The following is a 16,157-nucleotide window of genomic DNA, read 5'->3' on the forward strand; positions in this document are numbered from 1 at the left end:
CCGCCGGCTCGCCGGGCACCTGCTCGGGGCGGAGCGGCGGCGGCCGGAGGAGCGGCGTGAGCGGCGCCGCAGGCGGTGAGTGCTGGGCCGGTGGTGGCACCACGGCCGCGGCGGGGCCTGGTAAGGCCCGGCCGGGGGGCGGGGGCGGTGCCGCGGGCAGGGGTAGCCGGGGCTGCCGCGGTCATTGTCCCCGTCAGCGCCGCCTGCGCGCCGGGAAGGAGCGGGCCGGGGTGCTCGAGGTTCCTTCGCCCTCGGCCGCGCCCACCGAGAGCCGGCGGTTGGCCCGGCCCGGCCCTGTCCGGCCCGGCTCGGCGCGGGGGAGGTGGGTGGTAGTTGCTGCCCTCGCTCCCCGCTCTGGCCCGGGCGCTGCTGGCCGGTGGCAACGGAGCTGCGGGGATGGGAGCTCGTGGGGACTGTGCTGCACCATCCCGGGTCTGCTGACGGCGGGGTAGCCCGGAGCAGCGGCAGCCGGACGCGCCTCGCCCCGCGTGTGTGCATGTATGTACAGAGCGTGTGTGCCGTGGTGCGGTGTGCGGGGGCCGTCAGAGGTTTGGGAGGGCCAGGAACAAAGCACGGGGCAGGGGCACGCACCCAAGTCGCCGCGGGGCTGTCGGCCGTGCCCCCGAGTCGTGACTGTTCCAGAACAGCCGTGTTGCTGTGAGCTCTCTGGGCCAGCAGCACCGCAGAGCTGAGGTCGCTGCTCACTGTTACTGTAAGGACACCTTAGAGGTGAGCAATGCATAAATACCAACAGTCCCTGTTTCCAGTAATTTATATGTTGTCACACGCAGAACCACACCAGTTAAAGTCTTTATAAAAACTTAGAACGGTACGGATTTTGTGTAACAGTCATAGCTCAGTTTCAGTATGTCTTTGGTTTAGCTTAATGTATTTTCCAGATTGAGTCAAGCCAAAGCAAGATGAATTGGTGCCAATTTGAACAAATCTGAGGTTTTTTGAGACTTCTTTAAGTAATTTAGTTGATTATGCACAGTTTTTTCGTACACATCTGAGTGGGCGGTAATGTCTGGTATGGAGTTGGTGATAGCAGTCTCCTCACTTGGCTCAACGCCACCTAGGACAGCAACACCTAATTTCTACTGCCATTCTTAAATGCCTCAAGTCCTTATAAATATAGTTTAGATTCCTGAGTTATAAGGGTTTAAAACAAAGGCTGCTCAAATTGCTGGGAGTTTTTAATTACCTACTTACTTTGTGTGTTTGTGGACCTCAAGGAAAAGTGAATCTTCTGTGAAAGTCTTGCTGGGTGTGGATGGCTGGAGGAAGAACAGAGAAGAGGGTGCCAGGAAGGGAGGGGAAGAAATATGCAAAAAGCATGGAAGAATCTTTGGTGAAGGATGTAGTGTTGTGGCAGCCTGACATAGGGCTGGGCAGAGAACACAGATGACTATTTCCCTTTGAAGATTTTTTTTTTTATTTTTTCAATTTTTTTCTTTCTTTTTAATATCAGTGTTGATAAGGTGAACTGAAATTAATTAACTTCCTTTAGTGACACACCCCGTTATCCTGATAAACCACTGTCTATCTTGAGTGTCCATGCACTCCTCCACATCTGCCTTCAGTAAAAGAACTGGTATTTCTGCCACTGCTTTTGTAAGAGTCACCAAACCAACTCTCCATGTGCCTGTGCTGGGACAAGATGGGCTTGATTTTGGTGTGGGTGTTCACCTGTCAGGAGCATAGGCTAGGTTGGTGTTGCAGGCAAGCTGGTGAGGGATGTGGCTGCACACAGTTGGGTTTGCTTTTCCTCTCGGGTGGCAGCAGGTGCTTGCTGTCTGCGGGGAAGGAAGGAAACATGCCTGAGTCTTCCAGCAAAGATGCATTTCTGTGGTGTGACCGGGGAAGGCAGCCTGGACTTCCCAGCCTCCTGGCAATGCTGCTCTGCAGCACCACTGGTTCTGAATAAAGAAGGGTCTTGTTTTGGTTTTCTGGTAGTTTTGTGACGCCAAGGTGAAACAGCAGAGGTTTCCATCATGGTTTGTGTGTTTTGGAGAGCGTTCAGTAGGCAGAAAGTTGTTATGGTCTATCTCTAGCACTGACACAAGCAGATTTAACATGCTTCTGGTGTCTGCTTAGAAACTGGGTATGGTGCTGTAACATTTGAAGTTCTGTACTGAACAGGTGTTAAAGGCCTCTAATTCAACACATTATAAAATGGCTCACTAATATATTTATGGGTTGGGTTTTCTTTGTGTAAAAAAAGTAGTTTGAGAGTGAAATACCTTATTTATTATGTGATAGGTTTTTATCCTGCTCAGTCTTTCCAAGTTGGCATTCTAATCTGTTCTTTTGCAAAGGTGAGGCATTGCCTGCTAATTAGTGTAATTAAATGGGTCGATTTTAAATGAGAACTCACTGAAATGTTATATGCTCTGTAGACTTACTCAGTTATTTTTATTCATTTTCTCAAATATGTAGTCACAGGGGAATATTTTCTATGTGTTTCAAGCAATTAGAATTTGTTGGGTGGTTCACCAAAAAATTCTGTATGCTTGAGCTAGGCCTGTACTTTCTGTAGTAAGTCTTCATCCTACTGTGAGTGTAAGGGGGAACAATCATTTTTTTATCTCGGTCTATTTGTGCAGCAAGCAGAGGAGAGCGATCCCCACATGCTGCCCCTGCCTGGCACAGCTACTCACTAGTGTGAGGCCCTGGCTGGCTGTTAACAGTCCTTGGCGTTGGGATACAACCTGTGTAAAGCCTGCCTTCCCCAGCTTGTGCCAAAGAACAAGGATAAAGCTGAGCAGGAGGACAACTTCTAAAGCCACAGTGCATGTGGTTTTGGTAGGCTGAAGGGGTGCTTCTGCTGCTGTGGAGGCCCAGTCTCTCATCAGAGAAACTGGAGCATCGGAGCTGCTCTCCTTGAGGAGTGATACATTCAGCAGGAGTGTGGTGCTGCCTCCTGCCATTGCTGCCCTCCATTCCCATTCCCAGCTTTTCTGCCACAGCTGCCTGGAGACGTGCTGTGGACCAGATCTGGAAATTTCTTAAATATAGCATGGCATGAAAAGTGGAGGAGGGGATATAAAGGATTATCTCCCTGATGAGATGGTGGTGAGGATGGCTGATGGTGATGTTGGCTATGAGACTGCAGTCGCCTCAGACCCGCCACAAAATATTGTGGAGATTCTAAACCTCTGTGGAGAGGTGGAAGGTGCTCCAAGAGTGATAAAAGCTCAGGAGAAGGTGTCTGTAATCATAAAGAGTCATTGTTGACTATCAGAGACCTGTGAGAGAACTGAGGAAGGAAATTTGGCTCTCAGTCATTCGCATTGATCTGTTACGGGCTGTGTTTTCTGAAAAAGGGAATGGTTGAGGAATCCCTCAGCCAAGTTTCATTTGTCTCAGCTGGGTGTGTGCCCTTGACTTAAACTTGACTTAGCTTTTCTAGCTCATAGCTTTCAAAGCTGTTACACATGTCCTTCCCTGAGGTGGTGTGCCTTGAGATGGGAGTCACCTCCATGTGCTGGCAGAGCTAACAGTGGAGATGCTACTGAAGCCTGTCTAGGAAGCATTGACTACAGGAATCCTGTTGCAGGTTCAGAAATATTGAGACTAGTTTGCTGCAAGATGTTTCTCTGCTTTTATACTTCTTCCTGAGGATTTGGTGTTGGAGGTGATAAGATTTGCCTCAAAGATGAATGGGCAAGAACATGCCAGGCTTGTGTTCTGCTTGGATAGTGGGTGGAGTGGGCACTGCATGGGACAGCCTTTCAATCAGCTCTTATAACCTACACAGTGGAGAAGTTGCCAATTCTATACTTTTCATTTAACGATGGTGCAAATGACTTTCTGTATTGCAGACCTAAAAAAAAAAAAACAACAAAAAACCCAACTTGAAGTCTGGATTGCAGCTGAGCTTTTCATTTGGTTGTATTTCTGTCAAATACATAGTTGTCCTGGTATTGAGAGTCTCAATTCCTGTTTTTTCTTTCTTGACAGACACTGCAGCAATACAGACTTTGGTGTGTCTCTTGCAGCTTCCAATTGATCTCCACCTAGAAGGCAGTCAGTGAAAAGCTTGGAGCTGCTTCTTATCTTTTTTGGGTAAAATGAGAAAGAGAGTAGTGATGTGGGTAGTTTTTACAGCAAGTGTCAGTCTTCTTGTCAGCCATGGGACCCAGCCTATGAAACCTGCTTGTCCCTCTCTCCTCTGAAAGGTTTGTGGTGGTGGTCAGGCAATCCCTCCAAAAGGGGTGGGGGATGACATCTCTTTCACTGTAGGTGAAAGGCATTGAGGAGCAGCTCCCCAGTGATGAGCACTATTAGTATTGGTTTGCCCTTTGTGTATCCTGAATAGGGTTTCTTCCATGATCTGTTCCATGAGATGATGGAAGGCACCAAGAAGTCATGTAAAGCTCACATTTATAGTCTGCCCCAGAGGAGTTAACTGCTTCGACTCAGTCTGTGCTCTTACCTGCAGGATTTTGGCTGTTTGGGGCTTGCTAATTTTGGGCTCTTTGCATTAGAAAGCGCTCCAGTTCCCTTCTGTGCAGCTAGATGATTGCAGTCATTTGTGATTTCATATTTCATGCTGGCAAAAGTCAAGAGATAGATTGTTCTGTTCAGGAGAGCAAGTTGTGAAAAATCTACAGCCTTTCTGGAAGAACATGTGTTCAAGTTGGCATATCCCATACAATTTCTGGTCATTTTTGATTTACTTGTCTCAAGATACTCCTTTCAGGTTTGTAAATGAATTTTGTACTTTTCAAAACACTAATATCCCAAGGGTGGAATTAAAGGAGAGCTGGTAGCAGGCTTGAGGCCATTTCTCACAAGAGGGAAGTTGTCTGAGTCCAGTTCCAAAAGTCAAGGGAAAGAAAATAAAAGGTGGGAGTCCCATTAATATTTAAAAACTATCTAAGCACAGTTACTGATAACTCTTCCAATGAGTCACTTATTGTAATGTAACAAACACAAGCAGCACTCTGAACCTAATAATGCTGCTTAGATAAAAAAATAGTTCTTCATTGTCAAGTTATGCATGGGTCTTGGGTCTTTAAAGAGACAGGGACGGTTGTTGGTTGTTGTAAAGTTGTTTATTGTAGGAATACATCAGCCTTGAAGGTGAAGAGTTCAGAGTATTAAAGTCTGTGCTAAAAGCTTTCTGGCATAGAGTCCCCATGTTGCAAGCAGAAGCAGTAGCAGCTAGCAGAAGCTACTACCACACTTTTTTTTGCACCCTAATACAGGGGGATTTTATTCATAAATAATCCAATCAGCTAAAAACATGATTCTAAAACATTCTTCCTGCACCTATCTGAGCTTAATTCTAATGTGAAAAAGTAGTGTCAGTTCTTACACAAAATCTACACGTGTAGTTCTATCTGTTCTGTCTAGAAATGTAAGCAATGCTCTGCTATGTTTTCATTATGTCTGGAGCTAAGTTAATTTTGTGAAAGGTATCACTACTGAACTTTAAACTAGGCTTTAGAGCTTTTTACTAGCTAACACAGTCTCTTAAGGCACTTAAGATATATTTCTACATACTTAAAACTAAAACTTACACTCCTACTTCGTGTCTGTGTGGCTTAATATATTTCAGTTTCTCTAAAGGTTCCAATTCAATCCCTGCATTCCTTTCTCTCTCTGAGGGACTCAGAGAGACTTCTATTTCATGCATTCCCACACTTCATGTCTTCATAGTGACAGTGTCTCCCAAAGTACAGCAGAACATCTTGGAGAAATTCAGAGCCCAGAGCAGCCAGGTCCTGGCACCTCTGCTCCATTGTGACCTGTCTTTTCAGAAGCACCTGGATGCCTTACTTGGAAACTGTAGGGCCTTTGCTTGATTCAAGTAATTCTGCTACAGGCAGGCTTGCTACCGGATACCATCCTACAAAAAACTTGCTTTTGGTATGGAACCATATTGTTGGTCTAGCTGAGGTGACTTAAACCTGGATTTAGCAATGTTTACAAATTCTGTATAGATTGATTTGCAATTCTGATGTTAACACTGGGAGTCTTACTGGGGGGGAGTGTCTGCTGCCTTCATATGGTGTGTTCCTCTGTGAGGAAATCGCACTGCGTGGGTCATTTTTAGGAGGTGCGTTAGATGAGCACTTCTTTCCACTAAACAAAAGGAATGTCATCATTGGAAATTACAGCAGTCCTCCTTATCCTAAGGCAAGATCTAGAATGTGCTGTCACAGTCTTTCTCACGCTTTTAGGTATGATTGTTTAGCCAGTCTCGGAAAGAATAAGGAATTGGTCGTTATGTATGCTCAGTTTCTAGCTTTATCAGTCTGGCAGATCAAGTTCTCTACGGATAGTTGGGTGGAGTTTAATGGTACTTTTGTCTTTTTGGTGTTTACATACCCATTTGAAAATTAAGAATAAAGTTCAGAACTGAAAGGAAGGTAGGAAGAAAGAATTCGATCAGCATGTAAAACACTGTCACTTCTAAAACTTTACCAGAAGTAAACTAGTAGTAATGAATCTTTGACGCTTGTTGGACATGTACCACATTTTGAAATGTGTTACCCAGGGACTGTGTTGTTGGTTTTTTTGTTTGTTTGTTTGTTTGTTTTTTGGGGTTTTTGTTTGTTTGTTTGGGTTTTTTTTTTTTGTTTGTTTGTTTGTTTTTTGTTTCTGAAATATTGTTTTGTAAGATGTGTTTTTATGGGTGAAATATAGGAAACTGTTTTGATCACAATATTGTTTTTCTTTGAAAAATAATGAATAGTGGCATTAAAGCATCATATCTAACTTTGGCTAGTATGACTTCAAGTAAGCAAAGGGCCTGAAGTTAATTCATGCTATGCAGTCCTCAGACATATGTCTTTAGGCTATAAGAGGCAGTGATAACTTCATATTTGAGAGTTCAGAGAACAAATGCTTTATCTTGTCCTTGGGGTACTTTGGGGTTGGATTCTTTTTGCTTCACTATCCCTTGCAACGATTACAACCTTGTGTTTTGTTACATAAAAAGATTGATTGTGGAGCAAAAAAATAACTTACAGAGGTTTTTCTTCAGAACTAAGCTATTGCTACATCTTGCAACTAAGTGTCTGGTTAGCTTACAGTGCAACTTAATGAGCAGTTTCTAGTTTAGGACGTGGCTTGTCTAATGCCTGCCTGTGGGGTAGGCAGCAGAAATATGCTGGATATTCTTCTCTTAAGATACTACTGTTTCGGCCATGAGGTAATCATACCAAAAAGTCAAGTATAGTGAGGAGTGATACTTTGTTTGAGCAACCAGTTTGACTGAGGAGTGTGAGGCGCTGGGTCAGGCATGTGGGTGCACACTACTTCAGGTAGTGCCTTAAAGCTTGCATGTTTTTCTCCCTTTTCAATTTTAGTTCATTAGGCAAAAGATTTAGTTAAAGGAATTATTTGAGCACTGGGAGTGTCAAAAAGACCATACTTTGCTAGCTCAGACTAGTTTTCTGTCTCCCTGAGTGCTTGAACAAATAGTTACAGAAAATACCATAGCATATATAAATTGGCATTGACCTGGGTGTATCCTTTCAGTTTCAAATGGTTGGTTGTTTATTAACTTTAGAGCTGTTGATAGATCTGGTTTTGCATTTCTGGCCTTTAAAGCATTTTGTGGTAACTAAAAGCTGTAGGCATGGTTATGTGGTCCAAAACTTCAGTTTTTAACCAGTTACCCAATAATTTCATTCTGCTTTAATCCTTTGTGTTTGCTAAATAATGAACAATCATTTAATTCCTATTCACCAGTAGATTACTGGTGAGTTTGCATATACTTTCATCACTTTTTTCTGAAGTTCCTAGGGGCTTTTTTTCATTCTTTCATAGCTTTTATGAGAAGGGCTGCTGGGAGCTACCTTCAGGAGTCAGGAGCAGCACTTTGTCATTGTATATTTGGTGTGTGTCTAGTTAGTAGGTTATTAACAGGTGAAGTACAACAATGAAAAAAAAAGTGATCTTTTGTACCTGGTTTGATTTGGATGGAGTATGTGATGACCTAGCAGATTAAGATTTGATGGAGTAGTTAAAGCTTACAAAAAGTCTCCAACCATGTAAAAATTTTAGTGTATATGACAAATTTGAAGTTCAGTATATTTGAAGCTTAGGAAATAACTTGATGCAAAAACATTTTCCTTTTTGAACTTTATTTTTAAAGCTGTCTGTCCCCTCTATCATCTATAGCATTCAACACATACTAACATGTTTTTCATTGCTGCAGCTTGCTTGTGAGCTCATTAGCATTTAACAGCAGGTTGGATGGACAGCATTACAAAATAGAGAGAATAATGGAGCAATGATCAAATATTTAAATCTTTATAAAAAAATATACTGCGTTTTAAGATCAGCAACTAGAGAAAAAAAGGGCGGTTGCCTTAAACTTGGTATTAGAGGTTTACCTTTTAAGTAAAACATCCTAAAAATATACCTCACCCTAACTTTGAAGCTTCTAGTACTATACTTGTTGAAAAAACTTCCTGTTGCAATTTGTAATCAGACTAGTAAATCATATCATTTTTACAGCTTCAAGAAACTGATAAACACATGAGAGAAGATGACAAGATCTAGATCAAGATCACCACGATGGAAACCAAGGTAAATATCTACAGCTTGTGTTCTGAAATGTAGCTCTGTGTAAGGATTTATAATTAGGACCTAAAACCTGCATTAAAGAAAGAAAATGGCATGCAGAATTGTAATTTGTAAAGTGTGTTTTGTAATCTGTAGTTTACTGTACGGCTGAACACCTGTAATTATTTTCCCAACTCATGATTTTATTACAATTTCTCTTAAGTGTTCGGTTTTTGCAGTCTGCCAAGGACCTTGTTCACCTTTTGTATTCTGGGATTTACAACTATCCTTAAGCACAAAATCCAAGCTCCAAACTAGTTAAGGTCATTTTTACTCAAGCACCACCTTGTGCACTGAATGTCTGTAATTCACTTTTGTTTTGCTTCTTGGCCTACAGGGAGGAACTGTTAAAAAATAGTTTTAGTTTGTGGTTTTTTTTTTAAACTTCCTAGTTCAAACACCTTGGACTTTCTGAAGTTTGGGGCTGATTTGTAAACTGATCTTTAGCACAGTTAGACATGCCTTGCAGCATAACACAGAGTGAAAACATGTGGAAATATGGGAGTCATTGCCCTTCTCCTTGGACATTAGCCCAGTAGCGCGTGTCTTTGACGTTTGTCACCAGAATAACGTCCAGCTTACTTCATGCTGGGAGTTACCTGCCTCATTTTTAAGACTTGCAGTGCAAATTTGAGGTGCTAAAACCAGGAGGGTGGAATACAATTGGAAGCTTTTGAGAATGTGAAGTTACTGCTGGTTTTGGATATATCTTCAAAACAGACTTAAGTTGTGATGACTAGGACCAAGGGAGTTTGGATAACTCAGAAAAGTGTGTGGGGTTCTTTATTTGTTTCCTTTGGTTTTAAAAAGAGAAATCTACCTATGTCCATACTAGATTGATATCTGTGAATATCATTTGAGCAAGGGCAGCCCCAGCTCTCATTAAAATGCAAGCCCTAACGAGACCAATGTGGGGCAGCAGCTGCAGCGTAGGTGCTGTTGGAAGTCAGCCATTATTTTTAGGAATATCTGTGGTTCTGAGTTTGAACTCATTTGCAGAAATGGAGTAAATAGTTGTTCCAAACTGTTAATTTGCAATACATGCACAAAGGAAGTGGCTTATTTCAACTTGTTTTCTAATGTTTTTTTATTAAAGAGCATGTAAAGAGTGTGCAGTGAATACTTGAATACGAGCAGAACTGTTACGTCTGGGAGTATTTCTGGTTCTCGTTAGTGGCCTGTGCTGTCTTTTCTTTATTTTAAGGAGATTTTGGCTAACAATTCCTAACAGGTTGCCCTCGTTTTTGTAACTGTAGGTGAAAATGCAGAGCTGAGTGATGCAATTGAATCTTTAATTGCAAAAGCTGTAGTGAGTGTGGAAGTGTGTGTGTATACATGTACATACAATTATCCAAAAGGCCAAAGCATCTTTCTCAAACTTGTTTTTTTCTTCAGGAAAAAGCCTACCTGTATGACAATTTAAATATATTTTGTAATGTTTCAGTCCTTCAGTTTTGAAGGTTGTTTTGGCATGCAAAGAAAGTGTGAAAAGGTTTTCCTCCCCTTTTAAATTTCTTTATACGCTTCTTTTTTCCTTCCCTTTTTTCTCTTTGCACTGAAATAGAAAGGGTATGCTTGAGAAGTGTGAAAATATGTATAGCAGTTGTTCTCAGTGTAGTGGAAACTTCATGTATATGAAATTATTTTTAGTTTTAAATAATATACTTCAAAGAGACAAAAATGATTGACTTACTGGAATTTCAAGTGGGTATTTTTACTATGAAAAATTTCAACAGAGTAAAAGTAAGCCTGGTACTCAGCTAGAAAAATGCCACTTCGATATCTTGGTGTTAATTTTTTTACAAGCTGATTAAAATTATGTCCTAAACTCTACTTTTTCAGGAAATAGATATTCTCATTAAGAAATTGATTTCATTTTATGGAACTGCTCAAAGTGGATTTTATTTTTGCTTTAGGTCCTTATCTCCAGCTTTTAGGACTCCAGAGTACCATAGGCAGAGGCATGCTCATATTAATTATGACTGTGAATATAAAAGCTTTCGTAAGGACCCAAAAAAGTCTATGCCTTGGAGAACAGAAGATGAAAAGTATGGACAAGGCAATTCCAGGTTTGCACCTCATGGAAATAACCACCAGAGAATATATGAACGTAGGTCACCTTCACCAAACTTGAAAAGAATTCCCATGGAAGATGCTTACAGTCATAAGCCCTACAGAACACATTCATCTGAAAGGACTGAAAGCAATAGGAGATGCCAGTTACCACCAAAATACTCGGAAATACCTTATAAAGAGCATGATCGTCCATTTTACCAGCACAAAATGGAGGACAGATACATGTTTGATCACTACAAAGTCACTGGAAATGAAAAAGGAATGAAACCTTTTCATAGACCGTTAGGGGCTTCATGCAAACTTGAAAGAAAATGGCATGAAGATGACTTGAGGCACCAGAGGTTACATGAAGAGAAGTATGGTCAGTCACCCAGAAGAGTTTCTGATGAATTTACGACAAGGAGCTCTTTACAGAAGAGGTATAGGAATAAAATAATTAAACCCTGGGTATTGTGGTGTAAAGCCTCAAGTGAAAGTCTATTTTCATTATAGTTGAAGATATCCACCTTGAAACACGTTGGCCACTTTGTAGTTTAATTATGGGCGACTGGTAGTAGTGAAGTATTTGTCTTTTAAGTAAATCGTATTGCTGGCTAGAGTATGAAAGGATAATATTTCCCTCTTAAGAGCCCCTGCACATCTGTACCTTGGCGTGAGGGATTATGGGTTAACTTGCCACGCATTCTGCTGTCCAACATTCTGCACATATAAGTTCTCACTTTCTTCTCTAGTGCAAGTGTAAATTGCTTTATGTCAACACAGGTATCCTGAAGATCACGATTACAGAGAATATGGGCACGCGTCTAAAAGGGCTAAGGAAATGGAGAGGTATGACGGTGGAGATGTAGCAAGAAATTCCAAGTGGAAGCAAGAACGTTCTTTTCCACCCTGCCAAGAAAAGGAGGAGCAAAGATACGCGGGTGCGCAGTCCCACCGCTCGGCTGAGAGGGAGTACTTGGGGGGGTCTGTCACAAAGATAGCCTATGAGTACAGTCACAAACGGCGCAGGCATCTGGACGGAGAGAAGCCTTTTCCAGAGGACAGAGTTCAGAAGTACGTGAAGCAGGAAGAGCAGAAGTACGGCTCTTCCAAGGGCACCCGGAACAGCAAGGAGCTAGATTACTTCAGTGGGGGCAGAGCGAGGCGGACTGAAGAACGGCACGCTGAAGAACCTGTTAAATGCAGTTCAAAGAAGGGCTGCAATGCTTGTGTTAACTCTTCCAAAACAGATGTTGAGCTGAGGTCTTTTAAAAACAAACTGGATGAAAGAGTGAGGAAGGACGGGGAATTGAGGAAAAACGTAGATTCTTCCAATTGCCAGCGTGATGCAAGTCATACTGTTTCAGATGTGAAAATGTCAGATGCCAACTGTATGAGAGAACATCTCACAGTCAAAGTGGATATGAAGAAAATGGTGACCAAGTACAGGTATTGGTTTTCTTTCACCTCTGCTTTCTTCCTGTTTCTTTACAGTTTATAAATATTGGAGGGAAGCATGGTTTCTTTAGGAGGTAACCAGGACAAACTATAATTGTACCTTTTTAGTTTTATTTCTTCTAAAATGGTAACTTTCCTCTCTGTTAACTGTTAAAGTTAACTATTAAACATCTATTAAAATAAACAAATAGAACCAACCAACAAAAAACAATATTTTATGGAGATGTAGGAAGTGGAAAGAGTAGATAGATATGCCTGATAACAAACCTGTAGTTAGAAGTTGGTTATGATAAGTCAATATGTTATTTTTATTTAAAAACAAAAAACCAAAACCCAAATGCAGATAAGACTAGTCCTGTGCTTTCATCTGAAATACGATGGCAGTTTTTTAAGCTGTCTTCCCTTCTTTTTTCTAAAAATCATCTAACCTTTAAATTCATAAATCTCAAGCACATATTCAAATGTTCAAGATTTCAAGTTCAGTAAAACTGCCAAAACCAAGAGATCTCTGGGTTGTCATTTATTGTTACAACTAAGTGGCAACCTGTTGAGCCATCGGAACTAAAAAGCAGTAGAGTCTGCTTACAAATGTCTTCTGTGTAATATTTGTGTTTGCATTTAACATTCCCAGTGCTGGCTGCAATGGAAGAAAAAGTGGCAGTAGTATAAAATTTTAGACGATAAATACCCAGTAGAGAGTAAGCAGCTTGGTTTTGATAGATTCTTGTGGGGTTTTCTGGTTTGTTGGCTTGCTGTTGCAGGCCAGAATATCTTATATTGGTAGTAATGGCTTTTAGAAAAGATTACCTTCCTTTCCAAAATGATCAGCCTTCATTTTAAAGGAATTTTGCCTCTTGTCCCAGATAGAACATCTATATAAATTTTCTTCTCTTTGCACTATTTAAAAAATAAGTAATACAATGGAGAGTTACAACAACAAGTTACTGCACATAAGGGGCTGATACTAAAGACTGAGGAAAGGGAGATGGAGTAATGCCCATTACCCAGTTGGGCTAGGATGAGGATTTGACTTCCTGAATGATAACGTAAGGAAAATTGTTGCAAACCCATAGGATGATTCCTCTATCTAGGAGCCTCTTGCTGCTGTTTTTGAAGGTCATGCACAAAGGACATGGTAGTTGTTTGCAGACCAAAGAAACTACTGCATTGATTACAGCTAATTTAATGTATGGATGGTTTGCTTCTGCAGCCAGAAGTGTTAAATATTTTATTTTTTCAAAGATAAGAACACTAATTTTACAGAAGCTGATGACCTGGAATATTCATATTACTTTAGGCATTTAAGAAACACTTGACTTGAAATGACTCAGCTAAGAATAGTTTCTTTATAAACCTGGGGAGCAGGTAGATGATTTAAATATCTAAACCTGAGGTTGCTTGGATTCCTTCTTGCATGTGTTTATTCCGAGTTTTCTAGGGGAAAACAGATTATTTCTGGCATCTGTTAGAGGCTATTTTGGATACAATTTTTGTATGGAATTCTAGTCTTGTAGACTTCTGATACAATGTGGCCAGGCACATAATCACTTTGCAGAATGAATGACTGAAAGTCTTCATCCTAAAATATTTTACCTGAGCTCTTAGAGTCCTTAATTTATATTTTAGAATGACAAGCATTTTCCTTGTAGCAAGAACAGTATAGTTGTTGAAGTGTTGGCTTTCTTGTCAAAATAATTTTTGAGCAGCAGTGCAACCATTTGGGGTGTAAACTTATTTAGAATGAGTAAAAATTTACAAAAAGATGGTGAGCACGTCCTTGAGTTCACACACTTCTACTGAAGCTGTTTCACTGCTGTTTCACTAGGCTGAAGTGATGATTCAGTTCCTAAAGATGTGAGACTTTCTTATCTCTGAACTGTTCTTGAAAATTGCCTGGTAGCTCCTTATATATAAACAAGACACAGGCATAACTGCCTTTCAGAATTATTCTAAAGAAGTCTATCAAGATCTTAATTTTATCTAAATTTGATAATCTAGAATTAAATTTAAAAATAATCTTTGAATTAAGTTTAAAATTCACAAATTTTGTATTGCATACTTCACAGAACCAAAAATTCCTAAGAGTGAAATTATCTCTTTGTATTTTAATATAGATTTTCTTCCTTGTGGCCTTGCAAGTTTTATAATTAAAAAAGGAATAAAATGAGATTTTGGCTTTTAATCCCATTTATTCCTAAAATGAACTTCTTAATTTGTTTTGTTCTACTTGTCTATTTTAAGTTTTCAGATTTAGATACTTGCTTTAAAATAAACTATACATTTTTTTATTCTAGGACTGCTTCTAGTCACACTACAGAGAGACAGATGTCCCATGATCTGGTTGCTGTTGGCAGAAAAAAAGAGAATTTTCATCCAGTATTTGAGCACATGGAATCTGTAACACAAAACATTGAAAATGACCCATCAAAAGAATTTACTCAGGAAATAATCACAATTATTCATCAAGTTAAAGGTGGCTGTAATATTTGGACTATATATATGTGTTTATATATATATATTATAAGTATACATTATATATTGCAAATGTAGATTGCTAAACCGAAAGCTGCTGGTTTAGATATGAGGTCCCTGTAAGTCTCGGGTGTTTGCCATTGGCTTTGTTTGTATTTTGGCTTCCTTTTGTATTGTTTAAGGAAAATGTAGGTTGAGGATTTAACGTAGTTGGTTGGAGGATGACTGCAGGAAGGTCTCAGGTCATAACTGAGGCATTATTGTGGAGATTAAATATCAAAATGATTTTATGCTAATATGGGTGAGTAACCTGCTTGTTTAGAAAACATGACAGGAATAAGGGAGCTTTGCTGTAATTACATCTCTCTAGTTATATATAGTTCCTTTACGTTTTCAGATTAGTGTTTAGGCAGCTGCATCATGTTCAGTGTTGAACTTTATATATAGATTCAAGTAATTTGAGTACTACCATGGTAGAGCTGACAATTTAGTTTAATCTTACCAAATAAGGTTGTCTAAGTTGGGCTGGCCTAATCTTTCATTTGTGGATATTAAACTACAAGTGGAAATAGTTTGAAATTTCATTTCAATAGAGTTGTCATGGTATCCTTAAGAGTTAATATTTTAAAAGATAGATTTTCCCACTGTGCATTTCAAATGCTACAAATAACATTCTTGTATTTAACATCTCTTCACAGCAAATTATTTTGCTTCTTCTGACATAACTCTACATGAACGGTTCTCAAAAATTCAGGATAAATCAAGTGCAAATACAAATGAAGTGAAAATGCATCTGGATCCAGAAATTCACAGGTAATTGTTGAAGTTTTTGTCTTAATTTATTTACATTAAGGTAATTTATCTTCAGTAGACTTTACACAGTGTGAAGTTCTTATTCATTATTTTTACCTGCCTGTATCTTGAACATGTTCTGGAATGCTGGTAGCCTGGTCAAGAATGCTTTTGCTTTTATAGTGATGGGATTTGTTTTTATGCAGTATTTTTGTGTTCCAGGAGGATTGACATGTCTCTAGCAGAACTTCAGAACAAACGAACTGTGCCATCTGAATCTCCCCAGGTATCTTGATTGCTTAACTTTTGTCAAGCAGTCAGTTATTATTATAGATATATTATACGTGTAAGCAATGTTTTCCCCTTGCTGTTGGGACATAATTTTTCATGCTGTGAAGCCCAGCAGTAATTCTGAGCATTTTGAAAAAATACACACCCAAGCATATTTACAGATACCACAGTGATGCAAGTGTACTTTGTTCACTGAGCAGTAAAATGCAGATGTGTTCTCCTGAGTAGCTGGAGTGTGATTATTCCTGCTGCTTGAGCCTCTGTCTGTTTATAAATAATGTAAATACTGAGTTCCTGACTGATGTGTGGTCTTGCTTTTCCTCTAAGGTTACAGAAATCCTTAATGTTTCTTGTACCCTAATGTTACAATGACTCAAAATCCACATAATTCCTCAGAATGCTGTTTTATCCCATTATTTCATCTGGAGTCATAATATTTTCTGTCTTCCCCTTTAAAGCTCTGCTTGCTATGATTTAAGTTACCCTTCCTTTTCTATAGTACA

General features: G+C 39.9%; 1 protein-coding gene across 6 annotated transcripts in view; it reads left to right on the forward strand.

Moving 5' to 3' along the window:
* The window catches only part of BCLAF3 (BCLAF1 and THRAP3 family member 3), a 33,807-nt gene continuing 17,650 nt past the window's right edge, over window positions 1-16,157 (forward strand). For 2 of the 6 annotated variants that reach the window (XM_053935315.1, XM_053935314.1), the window contains exons 1-7: window positions 355-498; window positions 8,479-8,550; window positions 10,503-11,081; window positions 11,425-12,090; window positions 14,394-14,572; window positions 15,270-15,384; window positions 15,586-15,649. In XM_053935315.1, coding sequence (XP_053791290.1) covers window positions 8,510-8,550; window positions 10,503-11,081; window positions 11,425-12,090; window positions 14,394-14,572; window positions 15,270-15,384; window positions 15,586-15,649 — 1,644 coding nt within the window. In that variant the 5' untranslated portion in view covers window positions 355-498; window positions 8,479-8,509. Of the gene's footprint in view, window positions 76-353; window positions 499-705; window positions 730-8,478; window positions 8,551-10,502; window positions 11,082-11,424; window positions 12,091-14,393; window positions 14,573-15,269; window positions 15,385-15,585; window positions 15,650-16,157 lie in introns of those variants that run through there. The other 4 variants (XM_053935312.1, XM_053935316.1, XM_053935311.1 and 1 more) reach the window with 4 other exon arrangements.

The sequence above is a fragment of the Vidua chalybeata genome, chromosome 2 (assembly GCF_026979565.1).
Source record: "Vidua chalybeata isolate OUT-0048 chromosome 2, bVidCha1 merged haplotype, whole genome shotgun sequence".
In the NCBI taxonomy this organism is placed as follows: domain Eukaryota; kingdom Metazoa; phylum Chordata; class Aves; order Passeriformes; family Viduidae; genus Vidua; species Vidua chalybeata.